Genomic DNA, 27307 nt, shown 5'->3' on the forward strand with positions numbered 1-27307 from the left:
AGTTAAAATAGTTAGACATTCAATATATTTAATACAAATACACTAATGTACATTATGATAAAAAATAAAAAATGGCCCATGCAGGTCTCGAACCTGCGACCTTCGCGTTATTAGCACGACGCTCTAACCAACTGAGCTAATGGGCCGGTTGTATATGTTTCATTTTTTGTATTATTTATTTATTAATTATTTGGGGAATGTTTGGACCAAAAGTATATCGACTAATCTAAATCTAACTGGAATTATCATGAACGTGTATAACTATACCCAACAAAATAAAACTAGTGTTACTTCATCAAAAGAATGTTTACTTAGGTACAATAATATGTGGTTAAATCGTACACATATAGTGACATAGAGGATCAATTCATGCAAAAGTGCAAAACCATAGAATGAAGAAAAATATATGGGATCTCTCCTGTTATTTATTCTTAACTATATTGGATGATAAATTACATCAACTTATAAACATACTCCGTAATATATTGTTGGATATATAATATATGAAATTAATTCTACACATTAACATGTATATTTTTTTTTACACATACATTCAATCAAATCATAAAAAATATTATGAAACAAACCTAAAAAGTTGTATCATTGACTTATTTGATTGAATGTACATTGTAAAAGAAATTTACACTAATGTATACAATTAAATGCTTAAACATTTCCCATACGATTTCCACAGTTTCATTCTAATGCGGTGCGTTATTCCCTCGATGACTTGGTCCCGAAGGTGGTACGTTGTTCTTTGCAAGAAGAACACGAGAAGTTTTACCTGAATCTAGTTTAGACATATTGTCCATCATTATTAGCTTTGTAGAAGCTTCTCTTCTATTATTATTTTTCTCCATAGCATGAAAATTTAATCTAGTTGCAAACATTCCGTGTGACATTAACATTAGTAAGATTATGAGACAAATAGATGTAATTTTGGCTGCCATAATAGATGGAAAAATGAGATTGTTTTGGTTTATGAATATAATTTGTATATCATGATGAGGATTTATATATAGGGAAGAAGACTATGTAAATGTTTGAACTTTCGGTTAGATTAACATTGAGATTTGAGAAATAACTTTGGCACCTCCCCAAAAAAATATTACTAGTATGTTTGAGTGAAGAAGTTACAATTTGGCAAACTTTTGAGTACAATTTTGTCGTTAAAAGACCTTAATTAGGGGAGGAAATTAGTCAAATCCTCATCAATTTACTTTTGTATTGGTTCTAGCTAGCTTTGCGATTATGTTAAGTAAACGGATCAGCATGTGCCTTGACTATTTGGTGGTGCTAGTCACATTATATATAGTTGTTAATCAGGAGGATGTACATATTATATATAATATAAATAATCAATTTTTTTGACGCATATAAATAATCAAATTAAAGTATGATATATTTGACTTAATATTGCAAAATAGAAGTTTATAATCAAATTAAAGTATGATATATTTGACTTAATATTGCAAAATAGAAGTGTTTATATTTGGTATGATATATATTTCCGCTCCGTTGACATCTCTAGCTACATATATGGAGGCCACATTAATATCACATATATTGGTGACATTTTAGACAAGGTGTTTGGTGTTGATGAGGATACTACCTGCTGAAACCACATTATGAGGTCCTTGGATCTCCTTTGAAGCAAAAAAAAAGAAAGAGTTTTAGTACAACAACATATTTTGAACTAGCTTGAACAATGTTGTGAATTCAAATTAGTCATCGATACTTTGATGCATAGAGAAAAATTTAACGGTAACGAAAAACCAAAATTAAAAGGAACGTAATAATAATCACGAATAAAATAAGGTAAAGGAAAAGAAGAGAGTATACACAATATTGTTTGTCTAGTTCAGGGGCGTCTCTGAGTTTTAGGAGACCCTATGCAAAATATAAAAGTGATCCTAAATATAAAAAATTTAATTTTTTTTAAATTGTCGATTTAAATTGCGTATAATATAAAAAAAATCATTTTTATTCTTGTAAACATATAGATTATCAATATTAAACCAATTGCATCAAATCAAATGGGATAAGAAATACAAAATAATTATCTTTGTATATAATGTCAAAAAAGAACCACCTAATCTAAGTTTAAATTTTATGGAAAGAATAAATGGACTAAAACTATATTTACGAGCATAGATAACTAATTTATTGATACTCATATGATATTATATGAACATTAACAATATATAACTATTAGTTTAGGGCCTAAAAATTAATCTATTAATATACATCTGATATTTTATAGGTATAAATAATATATAAGTAATATTATAGGACCTCAAAATTTTGAGCCGAGACCCTCAAAATTTTGAGGCCCGATGCCGTCGCACACCTTGCATGTATATCTAAGCCGCCACTGGTCTAGTTTAGTACAACAACGTCCTACGTTTGAAGGAGTGAACGGTCATTCGTTCTAATAGTTCAAAAGAGTGATGTTACAAAGAATTTCAAAGGAATTATAAAAATCAGTCTTCAAACATAATTCTATCTTTTTCTCGAATATTTCTCATGACCAAGAGACTCAATTTGATATAGTGTTTCTTCACGGTGGATCTAATAATAATTCAATCCCAATTTTAGCGTTTCTTGCCAAGAGAATTCTCTATAAACCCTAGTTAGTATGTGGCCTCAAATCCTTATTTTTCTTTACATTAACAATATCAATTTATAGAAAAATAATTAAAAACCTTGTAGAAACAAATCTGTTTTAAAACGAAACATAATCGAAACAAACTTTCTTCAAAACAAACTTGCATGCACCCATTATATTATGCATCGGTTCCTTTACCTTAAGAAGAAAGTATACACAATATTGTTTGTCTAGTTCAGTCACTTAATTGCCAATGGTAGTTTAAATAATTCAAGTTTGATTAGATTTTACAACCTGTGCTAATGCTGTTTTTTGTAGGATGATGCACCTGAGTTGGTCAACAATCTTCAGTTGGTTAACATTGCAGAGGTTGTTCACAAGTATTTAATTGTACCAATATCTTTTTAACTAGTACCATGAGATATTAGGTGTCCATAATTAGAGTACAATAAATAACATGTTAATTACTATGTTAATCTCAAGGTCAAAGAAAAATTATTATATTTCTTCTTTAGAATTTCTATTGATAGTTTAAGATAATATTGACCATTAGAAATTCTAAGCTTGGTCAATTCAATGATCATATCACTACATGCATCATCTATATATGCAATTTAATAAATGAGATGTATTAATTTTTATCCAATAAAAGACAATCACATATTCACATATATATATTGATCTACCCTAATTATTGATATCCTATTCTCAATAATCACACGATCAAGAACTATTTAGATTTAAAATAATAAAAGATTTGTTTCTCATTATCATAATCTCTATCACGATAACATGTCTATTTTAAATCAAAGACATTATCAAATCAACTATTTCACTAAATAGTGAAGTATAATGAAAACTAATACTTTATTATATTTGAAAATGGATTACATAGTTGATTGGCTTTTTGTGCACCTTATTATTTTCCAACATCAAGTAGCAAGAGATAAGACAAAAACAAGATTTTTTGTCTTTCACTGAACAACAAGATAACATTTTGTCCATTGTACAACTATAAAAATCCAAAAATACCTATTTTATTTTCGAATATAAAAATATTATCGTCATATATCTTTCCGATACAATTTTGTCTTGTATTATCTTGTTCTGTCCTGTAATATTCTGTCCAGTCTTACTGTTTTCCTAATCAATAAGTACGTGCAATGTCACAAGCTACAAATGTTTAGAGACCAATGGCATAAGACGGTGATCATCTTCCAAGAATACTCCTACGTACCATGAATCCTCATGAAAAGTAACAAAGCAAGAGTTGAGTAATTTTTATGTCCTACGCGTTTTCCGTCTTTCTGGCAATTTTTGTTTCACCAAAATGCCAACCCACTACATTTATACAGCTTACAAGAACCATGTCCAACGCCATTTTTTTCTCCTTAGTACTTTATAATTTATTTAAGATCTTACCAACCTTGCCCCTAAATATAGGTAATGCATAGATATCTAATTTAGGACTTCTATTCAAAATGTTATTAATGGAAATAACTCCATATCAAACCAATTAATTATTTTTCAAATCCAACACTACCAAATTAGTAACTAGTACTAATATTTAGTTGTTAAATTTCAATTCTATATAAATTAAACCCCACTTGTTCAATAAGTCTTAAAATGAATGAATGCAACAAGCAATAAATTATTGAATGAAACAACGTAGCAGTTTTATAAATTTATCCTTATTAGTTATTTATAGTATTTTTTTTTTGGGTGAATAATTATGCCTAGTATATTTTTGTAGTAAATAAGTTTAACTCAAATGATAAAATAAGAAGATTACGCTCTCTAAAAAAAATAAGAATAAGAAGATGAGTCAGGATCCGTTGACACCAACTAGTTTGACACCAAATGTTACACCTCTCAATAACGTTTTAACCGATATAAATTTTATAAAATCCACCGTTGGATTGAAAGTTTACATCATATAGATCATTTGTATAAAATTTCAAATAAATCCAAAATCATTTGATATGTTATTGAGATACATCAAAATTAACGGTTTTTGTATTTTTTTAAATGCCGTTAATCTTTATGTGTCTCAATAGCATATCAAATGATTTTGGATTTATCTGAAATTTTACACAAATGATCTATATGATGTAAACTTTCAATCCAACGGTGGATTTTATAAAATTTATATCGGTTAAAACGTTATTGAGAGGTGTAACATTTGGTGTCAAACTAGTTGGTGTCAACGGATCCTGACTCTAAGAAGATTACAATAAAATTGACTATGAGTTGGATATTTTCTGTCTATATTTTTGAGAGTCAAATACACACATTATTGATAAAAATTAAAGGTCTGGTTTTAAGGAGTTGAAATCCTCTCCATTTTGCATTTTTTTTCATTTCTTCTTTTACTATATAGTTTTGGAAATATAAATACAAAAGTATGACATTAAATGATTCAAAATCTCTTTTTATACACTCCAAAATATTTAAAAACTTTGATAATGAAAGAAATTGAAATCATAGAAAATGGAGAGGATCTTTACTTGATTTAAAGGCGGTGGATGAGGTGGAAGACGATTAACTGAAGCGAGACTTGTAAAAGTAAGGGTTGATATATGGTTGAGAGTGAGCTACACTACTACAAAAAAGAGTTTTAATAGCGCCCATTTAATAGCGCTTATTGAAAAAACGCTATTAAAACATAAACTGGAGCTCTTATTATAGCGGTTTTAGAAAAAGCGCTGTTAAAGCCTTGAACCAAAGTACACTAAAGAGTTCCGGTTAGTTCACATTTCGGGTTAAAAACCGCTATTAAAGCCAAAAATGCGGAGCTTTTTAATAGCGCTTCTGAAAAAGTGCTATTAAAGTTTATACCCTATAATAGCGCATTTTACGTGACCGCTATAGTAGATGAAATTGATAAATAAAAAACTGTCATGGGTGGGTCTCGAACCCTTGACCCCTTGGTTGGTTAATCATATAATAAGAAAATATATAGTATATTTGTAAAAAAAAAAAAAAAAGAGAATGTAACAAAAAAAAAAAAAAAGAGGAACCCACGATCCCACAAGGTATTCATTCCCAGCCATCTCCTTTCTTCCTTTCCAAAAAAAAACCCAGCAATCTCAAGATGCTTCCTTTCTATCAAATTTACGCGCTCACGATTTTGTTTTCTCGCACTAATTTCCCACTCTCCCAGCAATCTCAAACCCACGATCTTCAATCTCAAACATTGAAATCAAACCGTAAAAACAAAATCAATCTATTTCGACCTTCTTCAAACCATTCCCAAAAATTGAACTCAAACCCTAGAATCGAAATTGATCGTCTTCTAGCTTCAAACCCAAAGGAATCAAACTTAGATAGAAATCATTCCTTTGTAATCAAACTCAGAGCAATCAGAACTTCCCAAAGAAATCGAAGTTAGAGCCATCGTTATCCATTAATCGTTCCTCTTCTCACATCGTTCTCAAATCGAAGTTAGAGCCATCGTTCTCACATTGTCACTTTGTTTCAGGTGCTCTTTTCTACAACTTGATCTAAGATGTTGTTTTTGTTCTTTGATTTTGTTTTTCAATTTTCTTTCTTCCCTCATAATCTTGTGAGCGTGTATTTTTTCAATATTTATAATTATAGTGTTCATATGTGTAATTACAGTGTTCTGCAACTTAGTAATTACAATCTTTTAACATATAAGCAGTCATACATCTGATTGGTTAATATTTATCTTTTCATACATTATTAAGTTCCTACAGTACTAAAAACTACTGATTGGAAATATACATTCTTGTATTTGCACTTTGATATAAAGCACCCAATACCCTCTTGTATTTGCACTCCAATTGTAAAGTTCAACACAGAATAATGACCTTCATATTTTTAATATTTAAGCTGGAAAAAGTGGTATTGGTGAGGTTGTTTATCTCTTTTGGCCACAATTGAAAGTGAAGTTTTATTAGTGATAATTAAAGTTAAAGAAAATTATATTAAGTAAGGGAGAATAAATTGCTTACATATACGAGTAGTATTTAGTAAAAAAAAATATATGAGTAGTATTTAGTGAGATTGTTTTGTAACAGAAATTCGATAATGTTTTATAGCACTGACCTTTGCTCTCCCCGAATGGTAGATTATTGTGACTTGTGAGAATGTAAATAAAATTGGAAGTAACATGATACTTATAAGATATTGTAACTAATAAACTCATTTAATCTGTAAAATGTAGATATCATTTTTGCTTCCTTTATGTTGGGCTAACCAATAGAACATAAGCACATGCTCATGATATACAGCATGTTTTTTTAAAGTCAGTTGAATTTGTTATTTACTTTTTCTGGTTTAGACAAACATCCTTCACTTGGAAAACCATGAACATGAAGACTAATACTCCATTTAATATGAAGCTTAATTTTTTGGTGATATTGAAAAATTATATAAAATGAAATAACGTTTTTATTTATTTGTTTATTTTGGTCAAGTAATATAGCGGCTAAAAATTCCACCTCTCCCTAGTAAGAAATTTGCCCTTGATAAAAATGGGATTTGGATCCTCTCCAATTTTCCCTTATGTTTTATCTACTTTTTCTTAATTCAAATGTTGATTTTTTCTTCTTTGTAATTTACTAACATTTGGATTAAGAAAAATTGAGAAAGCATGAGTGAAAAATGGAGAGATCCAAATCCATGAAAATGTAAGAAAATCTTTGGACTAAGTAATGTAACTTACTCATAACTCAATTAAGCCACATTCTGGCTGAGCTACTTGAGTTTGCGTTGAATCCAAAGTTTCTAAGTTCAGTAGCTTACCAATGGATCTAAGAATAAGGATTAACTTTTGTATGACTCGGGTTCAAGTACCTTAAATGGAAAAGGTTCCCATTATTAGGAACAAAATTCAACATAGATTTCTCAAAATCAAGTACTTTCAAAAGCTTGAACTTGGCAAATGCTCTGCTAATAATGCAATGTTCATTTAGTTCTCTGTTGTCAAAAACAAAAAGAGCGTGCAGTCTTGAGTTATTAGAACTGTGACCTGTTCATCATCTTCACGTATTAAATGGCAAAAGTTTAAATTTTTCATTTTTCTAATGATCACTTCGCGCAATAAATCATGAACTTGACAAGTTTTCACTTTCCCATCAAAACCAACTTTGGAAACTTGAACCAAACTTCTATTTATCAACTGTGTCATCATGTGCTCTTCAGCCACTTCCTTCAACAGTCTTTTCTCCTCATTCTTAACAACCTAGCTAATAAGTAATATCTACTTAAGTATTTAACTATAAAAGCTAGCTTAAGACTTAACTTGCAATATAACTACTTAAGTATCTATTGTGATTTCTCTACTGATATGGAGTTCAAGTTGTTATTAATCTAAATACGTAGTCTTAAATTTCTATGTTGTGTGGTTTTTGTGGTTTATGATTTGTGTGATGTGATTATGATTGAGGACTACTAATTAGGACTCTACTAAATTTTAAGTTCTAAGTTAGTAATTTAATTCATACCTATGTGACTATAAGTTAAATATGATTAAGTAATCCATACCTCTTAGTCTTAAGGTGTTGGTAGGTGGTAGCATAGTAGAAGGGATGTGTTCGGACTAGGATACTAAACTTGGCATATTATTTGTAGGAGCTATGGATAGGACATGGATGTCTGCCAATCGAATGTCAAAAGAATATCGAGATGGAGTGAAAGACTTTGTTATGGTAGCAGTAGCCATCATTTTGTGTAAATAAAAAAAAAGATAGTTAAGAAATATTTAACAAGGAAGAGGAAAAGACCGACTTGATTTTGCATGGTATAGTAACTTATAACTTCTTTTTAGTCTTTTATTGTTATTGATTTACAAACTTAATTAATGTTATTGTCACTGTTAGTAACATTTTTTTTTTACAGGTGAATAGCTTATAATAGTCGGAATAAAAAAGGAACACCTGGTGTGACTCTGATGCGAAAAAATTTCAAAGCTAAAAGTAGTGGAATTAAGTTGGAAGTAAGTACATGTTGCTATATTATAAATAAAATTTTTATATAGTTAAAAGGCTAAATGAAAACTAATTTATGTAAGTTGTGTTTTCAGGTTACATGGAATAATAGAGGGCAGCCAATTGGACGTAACAGCAGATACTTAAGTAGTTATATTGGTGTCACCGCTCGTCGGATAGTTCCAATTTATTTTGACCGTTGGAACGCGAAAGATGAAACCGTAAGACCTGCCTATGATGCTTATAAAAAAGATATTTGGGACGAAATTAGAGTAAGACGCTAACTTAAGCTAATTATTCTACATTAGCATTAAGTTAATCTATTTGTGTATATTTGGTAATGATCTCTATATTGTGGTGCAGTCAGCTTTTGAAATTGGCGATGAACATTACGATTATGTAATGACAGCAGCTGGAACTTGTCTTAGAGCATTTAGAACCAAGTTGACAACGGAGTATCTAAGAGGTGGTGATGGTAATGTTATTAGACAACGGCCGAGTAAATATTCTCATGTAATTGAGCAAGAGCATTGGGATATTTTTGTTGCTAGGCGTGAGACTGAAGAATTTCAGGTAATATTATAATTGAGCAAAAGCATTGGGATATTTTTGTTTTTCTCTGACACGAGATCCTTAGTTGCAATACTTTAGCAATGTTTTGCTGCTACTTTGAGTTGTATGCTTAATTTGTGTGGTTTCTAAGAGAGAAAGACAATTTGTATGCTGCCAAATGATGTATTATCAAGCAAATGCCTAATTTCTTGTACATCTATATATACAGGTAGTTTGAGGGCTTCCTTTTTCGATGAAGTGGGTGGTTCTCATCAAGTGACAGGTTGCAGAAGAAAGTAGGGATAGAGTTTGACTATCTTTTGTAGTGGTCTTTGTGTTTTGTACTAAAATTTGTCATTGATTTTCTCATTAGAAGCTATGGCCAAAGTTTGACAATATCTCTTTTGTAGTGGTCTTTGTGTTTGTACTATTCAATTCGGATTTGTCTTGTAGTCGGATTGGTTTTATTTATGAAATGAATGTATTACAAGAGTTTTTATTTTATTAGAGCTTGTGTGGTACAACACTATTTTTTTTAAAAATTTGATAATATATGTTTTGAAAGTATGTATATATATATATATATATATATATATATATATATATATATATATATATATATATATATATATATATGGGGGCTGCTAACTTAGACCCAGTTGGGTCTAAGTTAGCAAAGTGCACCTTTTCAGTTGGACCAAAATACCCATTCTTTTTAATTAATTAACCAAATTACCATCAATGGACGCGGATCCAGTGTCGCGCGCGTACCGCAGGACCATGGTTAAAGGCCGTTGATTTCCATCAGACAGCCAAGATCTGATCTCATCAAGACTGTCTGATCAATCAGACAGCCCAGATCATCCGAATCCATCAGATTCCAGCGCGTGCACCACACTGGATTACACCCTGGAGAGAGAAGAATCTACTTTTTAAAAGCAGGACACGTGTCGCTGTCTGATTGCCTGGGCGTGATTTTTTTCCATTTAATACTTTGAACTCAATTATTTCGTTGTAAATTAATTTTTTATTTTTATGTTTTATACCATAATTCATAATTTTTTTTTCTCTACAAATAGAGACTTGGTTCGTTTGATTTGGACACAGAAAAAAAAAAAACCCAATTTTTCACTACCTTAATCTCATTTTTCACTACCTTACATCAACTCACTGAAACCATTCTACCAGGAAAATGGTCTCAGAGTACAAATCTCTGAAACCATTCTACCAGCTAAATGGTTTCAGAAGTAAACACAATTAATAAATTACTCACTAAAACCATTCTACCAGTAAAATAGTTTCAGAGTACAACTATGTGCAACCATTCTACAAGCTAAATGGTTTCAGAAGCAAATAACTAATAATCAACTTACTGAAACCATTCTACCAGCAAAATGGTTTCAGATTACAACTCTCTGAAACCATTGTACCAGATAAATGGTTTCAGAAGCAAACACAATTAATAAATTACTCATTGAAACCATTCTACCAGTAAAATGGTTTCAGAATACAACTATGTGCAACCATTCTACCAGTAAAATGGTTTCAGAAGCAAACATTAGTTTTTAATTACCGTTTTATCTCATTTAATAAACTAAAAATAGTTTCAGGTCTCCAAAAATTTCATAAAATATACCAAAAGTTCCAGAATATTATCTACTATTTTCCTGGTATAATGGTTTCAGTGAGTTGGTTGAGTGGTGCGTGTTAAATTACAACACACAAGTAACGTATTTAGTAGACAAAAAATTAGATTAAGGTAGTGAAAAATTGCATTTTTTTTTCGGTGTCCAAATCAAACGAACCAAGTCTCTATTTGTAGAAAAAAAAAAAATTATGAATTTTGGTATAAAAAATAAAAAATAAAAAATTAATTTACAACGAAATAATTGAGTTCAAAGTATTAAATGAACAAAAATCACGTCCAGCCAACCATTGTGTGACACGTGTCCTACTTTTAAAAAGCAAAATTTTCTCTCTCCAGGGTGTAATCCAGTGTGGCGCACGCGCTGGAATCTGATGGATCAGGATGATCTGGGCTGTCGGATTGATCAGACAGTCTTGATGAGATCAGATCTTGGCTGTCTGATGGAAATCGACGGTCTGTAACCATGGTCCTTCGGTACGAGCGCGACACTGGATCCGCGTCTATTAATGGGTATTTTGGTTAATTAATTAAAAATAATGGGTATTTTGGTCCAATTGAAAAGGTGCACCTTGCTAACTTAAATCTAACTAGGGTCTAAGTTAGAAAACCCCTATATATATATATATATATATATATATATATATATTTTAAAAGTTCAAGGGCAAGTTGGCAAACAAAAAAAAAAAATTGCAATTTATTGTTTAAAAAAAAAAGGTCAGGATTAGTAAAAAAAAAAAAAATCAATACAGGACATACAATAGCGTTTTTTAAATGCGGGCGCTATTATAGATTACATATAACATCGCTTTTACAAAAAAGCGCTATCGAAACCCGTGTCAAAAAGCATCTTTGGTCCGTGCAGGCAGATACAACAGCGCTTTGTAGAAAAACCGATATTAAAAATACACATTTGATAGCGTTTTCAAACGCTATTATAGGCACCCAGACCTATAATAGCGGATACAGTGATAGCGTTTTTAAGCGATGTTAAAAGTTAAAAAAAATGTTATTAAACACCTATTTTTGTAGTAGTGTAGTGATCGATTTTGTAGCATAATAGAGAGGGAAAGGTTATTATTTTTACCAATTAGTTATTGTTTGTAACAAAACTCGCATTTTATCTGAAAAGATAAAAGAGACGCTAGATAACTCATTTGATGGATTGATGGAAAAAATGCTCTGAGCACGGAGATGATCGATGATGTAATAATAATTAATATTGTATTGAAAATAACATGCGAGAAATACAAATTGTATTTTTAAAAAGAGTGTTCATTGTGAAACAAAAAAAAACTCTACACTAAGATGTAATTATCAAGCAAGTAAAAGAGATTCTCACAATTGTGAGTTTGAGATTAAATAGAAAAGTGAATGTTGAATATTTTATTAGCGAGAAGATTCATGAACTTAATGCCTTAAATTTTTTAATTAAAATGTGGTGTCTAACTCACTTTGTAGTTACTATGAGCCCATGTTATGATCTCCGGACCCTCTCATGACCCAACAGTGGTATCAAAGCCGATTGTTCGACCAATATATAATAGGTTTTTTGGTTGCAATTAGGCTAAAATTAATCCAGTCTATTTATATTTCATTATATGTTTTTAAAGTAACACTTTATAGTTAAAAGTTTTGTTATTCTAATAAAAATTCTAGTCTCTTTTTTTCTTCTTCTCCAATTTTGTATCTATACTACTAGTATGGACAATATTTTGCTTCGTATTATGTTCATATGTTATCTTTTAGTATAGTTTAATATGAAATTGGATCAACTATAGTGATGGCCACTCTGAAATTTCAAACCTACAATTTCTCCAAACAGACAAACAATACATGTTCGCAAAAACACAAAAAAGGTTTTTTGTTTTCAATTAAAACATTTTGGCAACATTATACAAACCGAAACAAAAAGTTGGTCAAGTGGACCAAAAACCACTACATATATAAATTAATTAATGTATCCTCAATAATACAGAGCAAATTAAAACAAAGACATTTATGCTAACATAATTTAACTATCTGATTTATACAACTCAACTATCCCTAATCCATATATAATATATCTTGTGACTAATTCCTTCACCAATATAAAATAATCTAAAAAATATCACAAAAATTTAAAATAATAAAAAAATAATCTTGTATGGTATATGAAGAAGAAATAATCAATGGCCAGCACCAGGACTAGGAACAGATCGAAGAAGAATCCGAACTTCAGATTCATCAGTGCTTATGAGATGACGCGCAACGAGCTTTTCATCAACTTCAATAGAGTTACCTCTCTTGCTTGGTGCTGAATAAGGTATCTTACCCTTAGGGAGGGAACTCAGAAATAAGCTGTCCCTTGGAGTTGGAGGTGGGTGAATTTTCTTGTGTTTGCTTGAACCAAGATGAAGTTTTCTTGCTTCTAGTGATGAACAAAGGGAAGAGAAGAGAATCAATAAGAGAACTAGTTGTGTTGTGCTAATGTGACCCATTGGAAGAAATATTGCAAGAATTGAGGCTGAATGAGGATTGGAGTTTTTGAGGTATTGATTTGGTTTTGAAGTTTGATTTTGAGATTATGAGAGAAGTGAGTTTCTTGAATGGAAAGATATGGTATTTATAATAGCTTAGAATATTGAGATTAATAAATAGGTGATGAGAAAGAGAGAGATAGAGGACTTGGGCAACAAGTTTTGGTTTAGAAGTGTGGGGCACTAACCAAGTCAAGATAAAGATTTTAGATTTGGAAAAAAACAGTAGGAGAATATAATTTGAAGAGAAAAATATTGTCAAAATTGTATAAGGGTTGCTTGCTGTAGCATTTCCACGTAGTAGTTTATCTCAGCCGCATATTTTTTATCTAACAGTTTAGATTTATTCAATACTGATTTGACAGTTAAATTCAGTATTTAATCTTGACCATTTAATATTGATCGGATGGCTAGCATCAATTATTGATCCAAATCCGTCAAAATTGCGCATTCACGCAACTATCATATCTTCTATCAAGAAACATACATATTGCAGTTAATATTGATTTTTGAATGTTTGATTTAGATTTCAAATCAATGGCTATTATGCATTATTGCGTGAAAATGTGACATTCTTTACAACAGATAATCAACCCTCTCATCATTGTATTGAGATCCAACCGTAAAACTATAGATTTACCAATAAATCACGAAATGCTATATAAGTAACATAAGTTATATAACAAGTATGTGAATGTGAGATTTTGACAAATGAAGTAACACAAGTCCAACAACAAGTATAGGAGTGGGAAAGGTTTATTTGTACTATTGAACAAGAGTTTTATTAGTCAATAGTCAAAGAAGGAGTAAATGTGTCATCTTTTAATTGCATAATTTCCAACGATAGTCACACTGTTTGCCGTGTTGGAATTTCCGAGTTAGGTGAGGCTGCTTAGCTAAGCAAAGACGCCGCTCAGCCCTTTTTTGGTAATTTTGTTTTCACTTAATTTTTGGTATACACACCTCACCGTCAAAAAATATATATCACTTTAATTAATTAATGTGTCATAAAGTCATAACTGGCTCGGCTCGGCTTGGCTAGGCTTGACTCATAATTCAGCAAAAAAAATAAGATTTGGCTTTCTGCTTAGGGAAATATTCAACATAGTCGGCATGTTTTTCTTATATAGTAGTATGATTTACTAGGAAGGAAACATGTGCTCAGCAAGATCCATTTGATTTTCATATTGTCATGTGTTTGCTTACTCAAGGTTGAAGAAAGACCTTATGTATTGATATCTGATTTAAGATGGACTAATTTGGAAGACATTAAATTTATTTATTATTTATTAGTGATTAGTGTAGTTATTTAAAGTATGTTTTTTTTTTTTTAAACCAAATGTATCTTCCGCGCGTAACTGCAGAGACTAATCTCTTCGAACTAACTGAGATCAAGTCTGAAATTTTATTTTGTATCAACTAATCCAACATAAAAAATAATGACAGCAAGAGAATTTTTATTGTCCTAAGTGTTCATCACGAGAATGGATCATCTCAATTTATTTTTTCTTAATTTTCCTCAAATTTCACATCTCAATCCTCAATTAATTTTTCTCCATTTTTTTTAAACGTAAATAATATTCTATATTTATAATTCAATGATCTACATATACTACATTATTTCCTCAAAAAAAAATTCACTTGAGAGGATCCATTCTCCTTCATCGCCTACCAATTCATGATAGTTTTTATGTTCTTGTTTCGATTGTAGTTAACTAGTAGATTGTGTGGACACATGTCCTTAGAGAAGTTGTTAATTAGGTCACTCATGCTATGCTCAGATTAGCAAAGTATAATCTTCACTTTAAGTCAAACGTCAAGATTTTTTAACCAATTTTTTTAGGAAAATGCTAAACAGTATCTCTGGAGTACTGGTTAAGCATATTAAAATAGAAATTCTATCTCAAAATGCGAGCATTTAAAACTTCAAAAGTATAAAAAGTTATCTTTTCAATATAAATTTCATTTTTTGATATGTTTAACAAGTGTCCCGAGACACGTTTAGCATAACCCTTCCTTTTATATTTCTAATGCTTTAGTTTGGGATTCTTCTTCTATCACCTTTTCTAGGAGCTATAATTTACTTTTCCTTTTGTGAATATTTATATTTAGCCATTCCCTTCTAATCAATGAAAAAAATGTATAATGTGAATCGTGTAATAGCAAAAAGTAGCACTTATCAATTATTATATACTACTAGCCCTTTATTTAAACAGATAATGTTAGAGAAAACTTAATAAGATGCATAGTCAGCTTTCTAGTCATGACATGAAATACTAAAATAAAAGTGTTGACATTTTGCTCAAAATCAAATTAGGCAGAAAACGTCATGGCAACACGTTTTCTTTTCAATTATGAATGGATTCATGCACTCTTGATGATTTAAAGGAAATGTACATATATCATGTTAATTTTGACATATTTAATTGCTATTCAGTAGTTTAATCGATTATGTTTCCAAAATTGATTCTAACTTCAAGCTAGGAACTGTAGTTTTTAAATTTAAACGTGATTTTTAGTTTAAAAAAAAAATTAAACATGATTTTTACATTGAAATTTATTGTTTAATTCACTTTTATATAAATATATACGAACATGAATTATTTTTATTTAACTCATTTTTAATTAATATCAATTTCTTTCAAACTAATTTTTTTTTCAGTAAAATCAAACATATACTTAATGTGAATGGTAATAGCAAAAAGTAGCATTTATTTTTGCAGGTACCTAGATTCGATATCTATATATTGCCATGGCCACATTCATATGTCCTACATCTTTTCGACAGAATTTCAACGAAAGGAATAGGTATAGGCCCGGATTCCGTGCAGTCACCTTTTTGGTGCAGTCATGCATTCAGGCTATTTACAGCCGTCTGATCAAGATCAGACAGTTATGATTTAAAAATTTATTTATTGACTGCATTTGTTTAAGCCGTCCGATCTAATCGGACGGCTATAAAATGACTGCATGGAAAAGTGACTGCACCGTATCTAATTCCATAGGAAGTTGGATTCATATATTGACTTTGAGAATGTAAGCAAAAAGTTGAATAGAAACAAAAGAAAGAAAAATCACGCATTGTGTTCATGAATTAGATAACAAGGGAGGCCAGATTAAAATATAAAAAGTAGAAAATGTCAAAAAGTAGAAAAATGTGGTTGGAAAAATGCATACAGAAAGGTCATGGAACATTGATCCATGTCTACACCGTAGGTGTATTCAATGAGACATGTACGTAATCATCTCATACTCTTGGCCGGATTTTCAAACAACAGACAATTCCCCCACTATCACATACTAGTATGTCCACATTATGATTAAGTACAAATATTAAAACATTCTCTTCTCTTAGTTAGAGCACATTTTAAGATTTCAATTTCAATAATTCAGGGATTTTGGACTTCCAATATGACGCAGTTTCACATACATTGTATTTGATCTCAACTATCGATTTTATATCGGACGATTTAGTTTATAAATTCAATTTTATACTGTTAATTTGAAATCAAACGGTCAGATCAATTATTACGTCATATAATTATTGCAGGAAATCCACTTCGCATTTTCACGGGTAGGTTCTGAAATGTCCAATATCTTCGTTTGGTTCATTTTGCAATTGTGCATTTGTTCCACTTATATCATTTTTTTTATATTAATATTTTTCATTTTTGCCGAAACTTGAACTTTAATTTTTTTTTGTCAAGTAGCTTAGTGGCTAGACTCTCACACATATAAATGTGTAGAAATGTGAAATCCGAGGAACTCCGATCACTTCAATAATATGTTCTTGATAGCTATCATTTGAACTACACTTATGAGACGAACTTTAATTCTTTTACTCTTTACTTTAGTTTCTTTAAAACTCAAACAATTGAGCTGTCAAAATTACTTTTCAATATGATAGTGCAAATTCTTCAAATAAGAGAAAAATAACTATATAATCATCACTTAATTCTACTCATTAGAAATTAATTATTAGAGAATAACCACAAATATTTTTTAGTGTTAACCCTTCAATTTTTAAAAGAATGAGATTCTAATAATCTAGAGTTCAACTGCGAGATAAGTAAAACTGACAAAAAATTATTTTATCTAAGAATTGAACTAAGCATTTTCTTTTCAACATAGTACTTATCATTGGATTAAATTTATGTGCATTATATGCTTTTAACTGTACCAACAAATCAATACATTACAATTTTATATTAAAATTATTTTGTAATTTTCAAAATTTAGGTGCTATGATCTTGAGGTCATGAAAATTTTCAGAATATACAACTCGAGGTGTTAGCTAAGTTTTTTTTTTTTTTTTGACACAAGGTGTTAGCTAAGTTAATATATATCTACTACTACTACTACCCAAACCTTGTTTTGAGGTAAAAGATCATAACCTTGTGATTTACTTTGATTAATTAATCGTTTCACCAAAAACAAAATTGCATTTTTTATAATATACTTTACCAGAGAAAACTCGATTATAGATTATATTATACAGTATGACAAGCTAACACGCAGCGTTTGTAGTCCAACGGTTAGGATAATTGCCTTCCAAGCAATAGACCCGGGTTCGACTCCCGGCAAACGCAATTCCTTTTTTGTTTTTCGTTTTCCATACAAAAGGCAACGATGTCGTTTTGAGCGCACATTTTATGATTACAAACTCTGTCTGTCACAAAAACATGTAACACGGTAAAGGAAGCAACCTCGTAAGAGTGAGCATAACTTGTTTCATCTGCAATATGTTATAACAAGATGAAATTTTTTACATTTTCTTCTCAATTTAGATTTACCCCTTATGATTTTGCTTTATGCTTACAAAAATGCTTAAAAGCAAAAGCCTTAAAACCTGGCAAGCAACTCCATGCAATGTTACTCACAACTGGAATGAACATGAACATTTTGTCTTTAAGTTCCAAACTTGTTGGAATGTATTCTAGTTGTGCAGACCTAAAATCAGCAACCTTTTTGTTTCAAAAAATTGATCATCCAAATGTTTTTGCATTCAATTGGATGATTTTAGGAATGGTATATAATGGTTACTTTGATGATGCATTGTTTTACTTTCGTTCGATGCGTGATATTGGTCACATTGGTAATAAGTTTACTTTTGGTATTGTTCTTAAAACATGTGTTGGTTTGATGGATGTAAAGAAAGGGAAACAGGTTCATGGGATGATTTGTGAGATGGGTTTGAAGAATGATGTTTCAATTGGTAATGCTTTGATAGATATGTATTGTAAATGTGGGTGTATTTTGAATGCTTGTAGGGTGTTTGATGGAATGCCTGAGAGAGATGTTGCGTCATGGACATCGATGATTTGTGGGTTTTGTAATGTGGGGGAAATTGAGCAAGCATTGGTGTTGTTTGAGAGGATGAAGTTGGAAGGATATGAGCCAAATGAATTTACGTGGAATGTTATCATTGCTACGTATGCTCGTTTGAGAGATAGCAGGAAAGCTTTTTGTTTTATGGAAAGAATGAAAAAAGAGGGTTTTATTCCTGATGTGGTTGCTTGGAATGCATTGATTTCTGGCTTTGTACAAAATCATCAAGTTAGCGAAGCATTTGAGTTGTTTCGCGAGATGGTAGTTTCGAGGATTTGTCCTAACCAAGTAACTCTTGCAGCACTGCTTCCCGCATGTGGATCTTTAGGTTCTATTCAATTGGGAAGAGAGATTCATGGATTTATATGCCGGAAGGGGTTTGACGCCAATGTTTTCATTGCAAGTGCTCTTATTGACATGTATTCCAAGTGTGGGAGTTTAAACGATGCTCGAAATATTTTCGACAAGATTCATTGTAAAAATGTTGCGTCATGGAATGCAATGATTGATTGCTATGGGAAGTGTGGCATGGTTGATTCCTCCATCGAGCTGTTTACAAAAATGAAGGAAGAAGGACTGCAGCCAAATGAAGTTACTTTTACATGTATTCTTTCAGCATGCAGCCATAGTGGTTCAGTGGAAAAAGGTTTACAAATCTTCACATCAATGAGAGAATGTTATGGAGTTGAGGTGAGTACGGAACATTATGCTTGTGTTGTTGATCTCTTCTGTCGTTCAGGAAAGATAGTAGAAGCGTATGACTTTCTGAAGGCCATGCCAATACAAGTCACAGAGTCAATTGCTGGAGCTTTTCTAAATGGGTGCAAAATCCATGGAAGAAGAGATTTGGCTAAACTGATGGCTGAGGAAATAACGAGAGTGCAGTTAAAAGGATCCGGTAGCTTTGTCACACTCTCAAATATTTATGCTGCTGAAGGTGATTGGGAAAAGGTTGGGAATGTCAGGAAAGTGATGAAGGAGAGAAATGTCAATAAGTGGCCTGGTTTTAGTTGGCTTGAAAAGCCATGTGAGATTCTTGAAGGGAAGGAAGAGAAAGAGGTGGCTGTTGGATTGGATATATAACATTATATAATGTGAGAGTGTGATTTATTCTTCAACATCTAGCTGCAAATATATCACTATGTCTGATGGTAGTTTGGAGTTTATGTATTTCTACAGCAAGATTTACTGACCTCATTTTGGTTCATCTACTAATTCTTGACTAATTTTTGGATACGACATTAAATAATTTTTGTATTTTTACCTGGTTTGACTGGATTACTTTATTGGTTCATCAACTCATTATACTCCTGTAGAACTTTAATTTATATATATAGCAGAGAGTTATTTTAACTTCTGTTCATCATCTTCTTGTCTTCAATCTGTAACCATGTTCTTGAACACTCTTTTAATTTTGACGAGGGTACGGGAGAAAAAAAAGGCCCCGGCATATAAGATGATATACAACTTTTGCTTTGTTAAATAGTGATGTCACTGGAAAGAAAATTCTACCACAGCATTACTTGACTGATATAAAGAATATTTTTGCTTTCAGAATTATGATGTTGGAAAAAGCTCTTACTTGACTGATAGATATAGTGTTGTGTTTGTAGAAATTGATAGGTAAAGTGCTTAATGATATGAAGAATTTGTTGTACAATTGACTTCGGGACAAGATTCTGTTACGCGGCAACTTTCAAATTTGCAATAGTGTCAATTAGGCATGGCAACAGAACCCGTACCCGCGGGTACCCGCCCGAACCCACCCCGAGTTTGACGGGGAAAAACCGATTTGACTGGGTTTGGGTTCGGGTTTGGGTTTTCCCCGATTTCAAAACATGGGGATGGGGCGGGTAACGGGGATATTGGTACCCACCCCGAACCCGTCCCCGAACCCGCCCGTTTATATAAAATTACTATATTACCCCTATTTTTTTATAATGTCACAAATCATATAACTCATCTTCTCGCTTCCCAATTCCCACTTCACGTCTTTGCCACTTCCCACTTCCACCTAATTCTCTTTCTCACTTCCAATAATTTCACTTCCCAACAAGCACTAATGATTCCTTCTCTCTTTATTTATATTGTATGTATGTCAGTGTTCGGGAAAATTTTGGGTTCGGGAAAATTTATTTATTTATATTGTATGTATGTCAGCGTTCGGGAAAATTTTGGGTTCGGGTAAGGTTCTGCAGGACAGGGCAAGGTTCGGGGATACCCAAACCCATTTGGGTATACCCGAACCCATTTGGGACGGGGTTTGGGTTCAATTTTTCATCCCCGTCGGGTAATGGGCGGGGAACGGGTATTTATCAATGATTCGGGTATGGGGAACGGGGAAGGTAAAAACCGTATCCGCGGGTACCCATTGCCATGCCTAGTGTCAATAGAAAGTGATATACCTGAAGTTATAACTTATAATTGCTTCTTTCATGTTTTGCCTTGGGTTAATGATTCTATTTTGGTCTGGTTGAGTATAGTTTGGTAACAGATCAATTGGGATTGAAGCAAGTGTAATTATTTTGTATGTTCGTAGCAAGGTTAAAATCTAAAATACTGTTAAAATATTCTTAATTAATGTCAGGTTGACTGTAATTTTACCACTAGCCTTCCAGAGAATATATTTTATGCCACAGTTGCGAAGATTCATTATGCTTTAATGTTTGTTAGAAATGTGTCAAATACTAAGTTGAATTTCATTTGATGGTTTCTTTTCTCTCTCTTTCTATAGCCTATCTCTCCCCTAAGAGCTTCTGTCCGTAGATTATTGGAAGGTTAACCTGGATTGGATTTGCAATGTTACAGCTTCTAGATGCCACAATAGGATTTTTTGTGTTTGTATTAATATGCAAATATATGGATGTTGGAAATCAATGGTGGGATGTAGCCAGAGAGATTGTTCTGGCTCATGTCAAGGTTAGTAAGACAGATACAATATCCAATTTCGGGTGGAATTTATCTGGCTAATGAGTTTCTGAAAAGATCAAGCTTTAGCACTTGATTTATTCCTCCAATGGAACTTGAGATTGGACCTGAGAATTGGTTTACACCAAGCAAAATGGTTTGAAGGGAAGATAAATTTGAGAGTGAATGTAGTAAAGGACAAGGCATTTGTTTGACAAATCAAGTTGTTTTAAACTAACAGGCTTAGTGGAATTATTAGTAATCACTAACAAAGTTCCTGGCAAGTAATTGTTCTTTCACTCTGCTAAATTTAGTTAGGAAGGTCAAGACTATTTTCTGGAGTTACTTTTTATGGATTCTTATAAAGTTTTGATTTTTTTAATCTCTTTTGAATTGTTTTCACTTGCTTGCAATTTTATGATAATTGAAAATGGCTTATTTCTTTGCATCTTACATGTGTGTGATTCTTGATGATACTGTTCATTTTGAACTCATCGTGATCATTTGAGGAATATTGTTTTTCTCAATGTTTGAGTAATCTGCATGTGAAGATTGGGTTTGTTTTTCATTCTATCTTGAATATCTGAGATTGAGGTTCCATTTTTTAAGTAATAGGTTTAGATTTTTGTTGTGGAAAGTTTACTATTTTTCATCCATGATTGTTGAACCGTGTTTTCCCTTTAGTTTATTTGTTAATTAGTGTTCTTGAATTTAATTTGCAGTTACTAGTAATGGATTCTGGAAGTGGGGAAGAATCTTTTACCAAAGGACGGGAATAGAGATTGGATTAGAGCTTTTAGGAATAACAGCTCTGGTTATGGTGATGTCGCCGTGATCTTCAATCTAATGAAAAGAGTACTTTCTGTGTAGATTGTGTTGGCACTGTAAAGAAGCTCATTCCCTTCATAGTAGCTTTTAGATATATAAGTATTGCTTGCCTATCAGGATTTTTCCGCCATTCCGAGCTGCATAAGCATTTTGACTGCTCAAAATTCAGGTCCTTTCCTCTCTTCTTTGTCACACCAGGGAGCTTATTAGAGGACTGTTACCGATTTTCATGTGCAAGTTGGACTTCGTGAACCCAACTTGGAGTCCGACATCGAAAGTAATGAACCCAGTGTGAGGGTTTATATATGATTGGACAATCCTCCCCTTTGAACCATGGTTTTGTGGTGGAGTTAGGTTCAATCCGTATCAAGGACAAGTCAAGCACTTGAAGCTTCCAAGTGAGACTAAATTTCTATGGAATTCCACTTGTGAAGTTGTTCATTCACAGCCTAAGTGTCTTCAAATCTGGCAAGTCTGCAATGTAATCAGGTATTTATTTCCACCATTGATGTTTGTATTAGGAATTTTTATGTCACAAAAAGTTTTATAAACATTACAGAAAGAAAGCATTGTTAACAGTATTTGCTCATTCTCTTTATTATTCTATTGTCTTCCAAAATTCTTCTATTTGGACATTTTGGAACTATAACGTTCATATAAGGAAATTAAAGATCCAAAGATTATGTATATGTATATTAATACTAAGTTGCAATTTGACAGTTGCTGAATAAACAATCAATTTTTGATAGATGGTAAATTATGTAGTATATTTTTTACTTTAGATAGATGATACTGAGGTATGAAATATTGCATAGAAGCTTTCGGCTATATGTAATAATACAGTCAAGTTTGGTTCTGCATAACTTGTTCTGAATAGTTTAAGAAGGTGCTGTTTGTATTGAGATTATGAGTCGTGTTGAATTAGGGTGTTCTGTAGGTGATGGGCAGGAAGTAGACTTTGTTTGATATGGAAAATAATTATGATAGGTGGATTGGAGTACTTGATTCTGGTACAAATATGTCAATGTTAAAGGAAGTGTGACTTTGTGTTTGTGACATGGCTTTGGGGCTGCTAGAAGGATCATTTATTGATGTTTTGCTGTCTTAATCAAAATTGAAATACCTTATCTTTGACCCAAAAAGTTAGTATGGAAGAATGGAGATGGAGATAAGGGAGAAATGCATGCATAAGATAAGAGAAGAGTCTAATATAATGTATCGCTAATTTGAATGGAGAAAGCGTTTTACTCATTGATGTATAAGTGACTCATGGAATATGAAAATGCTCATAGAATTTTATAAAATTTGGATTCATTAAAGTATTATTGAACGATGATGACTTCACGTCATTACTATGTTTTAACCACATTTTAGGGCATTTCTAGATAGCATTTAGTATGTTTTTATGCAAGAATAAAGAGGAAAAGAATCATGATAAGAATGCTCGGAACACAAGGATTTGAGGCCAAAAAGTGAAGGAATAGAAGTGTACTGCGCCTAGACCAAGGAAGCATCACGCGCCGCGCCCAGAAGCTGCTAGAAGTGTCTGTAGATTCTGCCAAGCTGGCGCGCCGCGCAGAAACGATGCTAGAAGTGTCTGTAGATTCTGTTAGTCTGCGCGGCGCGCAGACGGGCTGGCGCGGGGCGCCGGTACGCAGATTACACCATATATATACTTTTTCTGTTCAGAATTAGGGTTGGACAGTTTTTGACGGCGACAGAGGCACTTTTGAGATCAAGATCAGAGCACGAATTTCTTCATTGTTCTTCATTGTAATGAATTCTTTCACTCTAATTATTGTTGTTTCTATGATTATGAGTAACTAAACTCTATGATTGGATCCTAGGGGATTCTAGTTATTATTGTCTTGAACCATGAATTTCATATGATGTTTTAATATAATTACGAAGTTAGTTTCATTCTTTTATCTCTTGTTCTTAATGCTTTATACAACGTCGCGAATTGTTTGATGATTATAATTGTTTGTTTACTAAGACATTAGAAACGAATTGATTGACCTAGAGATAATTGTACAATTAACTTATTCTTTAGACATATAGGTTTGTTAATTGTGAATTCAAGGATTAAAGGGAAACAAACCTCAATTGATTATAGGTTATCCTAAGACATTAGGGATTGATAATGAATTGAGAGGACTATGTACCAAGACATTGGACATAGTTATTTATTTTAATCGAATCATGGAACTAAGTTTGTAATTTGTTAATACGCATGAGATATCCGAGACAATAGTGATCAGATGAACCGAAAAGATCCAATCGCCTTCGCATCTTGAAAGAAAACCTTATTTTCTTGTCATTTACTTTCTCAAGTCTGAAATCTGAACACTTCCCCCTATTTTATTTTATTGCAAATTACTTTTATATGATCCAATTTACTCGTATTTGATTCGGAACAATCCCTGTGGATACGATAATTATATACTTACTTTGATACTTCATCAAATGGCGCCGTTGCCGGGGATTGTTGATTGAATCAACAAGGCAATTGGACCATACTTAGTAGTTTTATTGTTTTATTTTTATTTAGCATTCCTTTAAGAAGAAAAACATATAAAAATTAGTCCTAAATTGTTTTTTTATTTTCTTTTTCATTCTTGTGTAGTGCAGTTGCTTCTAAAGGTATTTTCTGGTTGTTTATGCAAGGTAGGAAAGCAGCAAGAGAACTTGTCTTTGATCCTGAAATAGAGAAAACAGCTAAAGCAAACAGAAAAGCTGTTCGGTTAGCCCGAGAGGTTGCCCGGTTAGCAGGTGTTGCACAAGAAAGTAGTGAACAAGTGGTTTCTAGTCCAGACACATCAGACAACGAAGCAAACATCATGGCTGGAAATCCACCACCGCCTCCACCAGTTGTGCCTGAAAGGACGTTAGGTGACTATGGCCAAAGAAACAACGGAGAGCTTGCCAATCTGGGTTTTCAACCTAGGAATCCCGTGTCTTTTGACATCAAGAATTCAGTGCTCAGCGCCCTTAAAGAAAATCAATACTCAGGGGCTGAAACACAGTGCCCAAATCTCCATCTTGAGCATTTCTATGAAGCATGTGACTACACAGATCCACCAGGTGTAACTGCATCGGATAAGAGGTTGAGGCTTTTTAAGTACTCTTTAACTGGAAGAGCAAAAGACTGGTTAGACACAATACCACCGAATACTATTAACACTTGGCAAGAGTTGGAGATGAAGTTTATGGATAGGTATTTTCCCATTCATAAGTACCTTGAAAGAAGGCAAGACATAACAAGCTTTGAACAAGGAGATTCTGAAACTCTATATGATGCATGGGAAAGATTCAAACTTTATCTGAAGAAATGTCCTAAGCATGGGCTTGATAATCATACCCAGATGCAGCACTTCACTCAAGGGTTGAGAGCTCAAACTAGAATGTTCTTGGATGCATCAGCAGGTGGGTCTTTGAAGAATAAGAATCAAACTCAAGCTAGAGAGTTGATTGAATCCATGGCTCAAAATGAATACCGAGTTCAAAATGATCGCGGTGCAAAGAAGAAGCCAGGCATGTTGGAGCTTGATACTCAAACCGCTCTTTTAGCTCAATCAACTTTGATGAATACTCAAATGGCAGCAATGTTGAAACACTTTACTAGTTCTGCGAATCCACAAATGCAAGTCATGGCAGCTCAAGATTTGAAATGTGATTTTTGTGGGCAAGGTCACTCCAATGGTGAATGTTTTCCTGAAGGTTCGGAGGAAGCTAAGTATTTAGCTAATTTCAAGAGGAACAACCCCAATCACAACCCGTATTCAAACACTTATAATCCAGGATGGAGGGATCATCCAAATTTTGGTTGGGGAGGAAATCAAGGTTCTTCCCAATCTCAACAACAACCATCTTCACAAAATTCTCAACAAAGGAAACCGTCTCAATTAGAAGATACTCTTACTCAATTTATCAAGGTGACTCAAGGAAATTTTGAAGCTATGAAGGTTAGCCAAGATCAGATGAAAGCTAACCAAGACATTGCCAACAAAAATCATGAAGCTTCAATCAAAAATCTTGAAACACAGGTGGGTCAATTGTCAAGGCAGTTCGCGGCCACTCAAAATAATGGATTTGAAGGTTCTACAAAAGATAATCCTGGTCATGAAAGCTGCAAGGCAATTAATTTGAGAAGTAGAGTGGTTCCTTCACCTGAAGTTGTGACGAAGAAAAAAAGTGAGTCTACTGTTGAGGGAGTGAACGAAAAAAATGATGTTGATGGAGAAGTTGAAAATAAACATGAGGGAGAAGTTGAAAAAGAGTGTGAAATAGTAGCTGATTCTGAAGTTGAAATTGAGGAGTTTGTTGAAAGGTGTGATAATTGCCAAAGAACCGGCAATGTGTCAAAGAGAAATGAGATGCCGCTCAATGAAATGCTTGAGGTGGAACCGTTTGATTGTTGGGGGATTGACTTTATGGGACCTTTCCCATCTTCAAAGTCTAACCTCCATATTTTGGTATGTGTGGATTATGTTACAAAATGGGTTGAAGCCATTGCTTGTCCAGCTAATGATGCCCATACCGTGGTAAAGTTTATTAAGAATAATATTTTTACGCGGTTTGGTGTGCCTAGAGTCCTTATTAGCGATGGGGGTAAACACTTTTGCAACAAATATTTGGATAATCTGTTGGAAAAGTACAATGTGAAGCATAAAGTGGCTACCCCGTACCATCCTCAAACAAGCGGACAAGTTGAAGTGTCAAACCGTCAATTGAAGCAAATCCTTGAGAAGACGGTTTCTTCTTCAAGAAAAGATTGGTCAATGAAGCTGAATGACGCACTTTGGGCTTATAGAACTGCCTTCAAGACTCATCTTGGGTTATCTCCGTATCAATTGGTTTATGGCAAGGCGTGCCATTTGCCGGTTGAATTAGAACATAAAGCATATTGGGCTGTTAAATTTCTTAACTTTGATGCAGGATTGGCAGGTGAGAAAAGATTGCTAAA

The 27307-nt window shown here is 32.7% G+C and overlaps 3 protein-coding genes and 3 non-coding genes across 8 annotated transcripts; 3 read left to right on the forward strand and 3 right to left on the reverse strand.

Moving 5' to 3' along the window:
- Nucleotides 1–72: 72 nt before the first annotated feature.
- On the reverse strand, nucleotides 73–146 carry TRNAI-AAU. Its single transcript has one exon. It is a non-coding gene; the product is annotated as a tRNA-Ile (tRNA).
- A 7861-nt stretch (nucleotides 147–8007) lies between these two features.
- On the forward strand, nucleotides 8008–9606 carry LOC123898953. Its single transcript, XM_045949999.1, has 5 exons — nucleotides 8008–8375; nucleotides 8474–8570; nucleotides 8658–8834; nucleotides 8926–9135; nucleotides 9344–9606. Exons 2-5 carry the CDS (start codon nucleotides 8526–8528, stop codon nucleotides 9350–9352), a joined length of 441 nt encoding a protein of 146 aa, XP_045805955.1. The 5' UTR covers nucleotides 8008–8375; nucleotides 8474–8525; the 3' UTR covers nucleotides 9353–9606.
- Nucleotides 9607–12785: 3179 nt separating this feature from the next.
- LOC123898184 (precursor of CEP14-like) lies at nucleotides 12786–13426 on the reverse strand. Its single transcript, XM_045949076.1, has one exon. It carries the CDS (start codon nucleotides 13237–13239, stop codon nucleotides 12928–12930), a length of 312 nt encoding a protein of 103 aa, XP_045805032.1. The 5' UTR covers nucleotides 13240–13426; the 3' UTR covers nucleotides 12786–12927.
- A 4369-nt stretch (nucleotides 13427–17795) lies between these two features.
- Nucleotides 17796–17867, forward strand: TRNAG-UCC. Its single transcript has one exon. It is a non-coding gene; the product is annotated as a tRNA-Gly (tRNA).
- Nucleotides 17868–17961: 94 nt separating this feature from the next.
- On the forward strand, nucleotides 17962–23623 carry LOC123899660 (pentatricopeptide repeat-containing protein At5g59600-like). 3 transcript variants are annotated; one of them, XR_006805704.1, is made up of 3 exons: nucleotides 17962–19700; nucleotides 22236–22830; nucleotides 23279–23623. XR_006805704.1 is itself a non-coding variant. In XM_045950853.1 (2 exons), the coding sequence occupies exon 1, from the start codon at nucleotides 18034–18036 to the stop codon at nucleotides 19687–19689; it is 1656 nt and encodes a 551-aa protein (XP_045806809.1). In that variant the 5' UTR covers nucleotides 17962–18033; the 3' UTR covers nucleotides 19690–19700; nucleotides 22236–23253. The 3 variants fall into 3 exon arrangements, 1 of the variants encoding a protein (XP_045806809.1); XR_006805705.1 differs by having other exon boundaries at nucleotides 23329–23623; XM_045950853.1 differs by lacking the exon at nucleotides 23279–23623 and having other exon boundaries at nucleotides 22236–23253.
- A 1962-nt stretch (nucleotides 23624–25585) lies between these two features.
- Nucleotides 25586–25691, reverse strand: LOC123900185. Its single transcript, XR_006805836.1, has one exon. It is a non-coding gene; the product is annotated as a small nucleolar RNA R71 (small nucleolar RNA).
- Between the last annotated feature and the right edge of the window lie 1616 nt (nucleotides 25692–27307).

This window comes from Trifolium pratense, linkage group LG7 (genome assembly GCF_020283565.1).
Source record: "Trifolium pratense cultivar HEN17-A07 linkage group LG7, ARS_RC_1.1, whole genome shotgun sequence".
NCBI classification, from domain to species: Eukaryota; Viridiplantae; Streptophyta; class Magnoliopsida; order Fabales; family Fabaceae; genus Trifolium; species Trifolium pratense.

Excerpts from the sequence above, each read along its gene's own strand:
- LOC123898184 (XM_045949076.1), bottom strand. The coding sequence starts at position 13,239 with ATGGGTCACATTAGCACAACACAACTAGTTCTCTTATTGATTCTCTTC.
- LOC123899660 (XM_045950853.1), top strand. The coding sequence starts at position 18,034 with ATGAAATTTTTTACATTTTCTTCTCAATTTAGATTTACCCCTTATGAT.
- LOC123898953 (XM_045949999.1), top strand. The coding sequence starts at position 8,526 with ATGCGAAAAAATTTCAAAGCTAAAAGTAGTGGAATTAAGTTGGAA. Across the intron at positions 8,571-8,657 it reads GTAGTGGAATTAAGTTGGAA|GTTACATGGAATAATAGAGG; the intron begins GTAAGTACATGT and ends TTGTGTTTTCAG. Across the intron at positions 8,835-8,925 it reads ATATTTGGGACGAAATTAGA|TCAGCTTTTGAAATTGGCGA; the intron begins GTAAGACGCTAA and ends ATTGTGGTGCAG.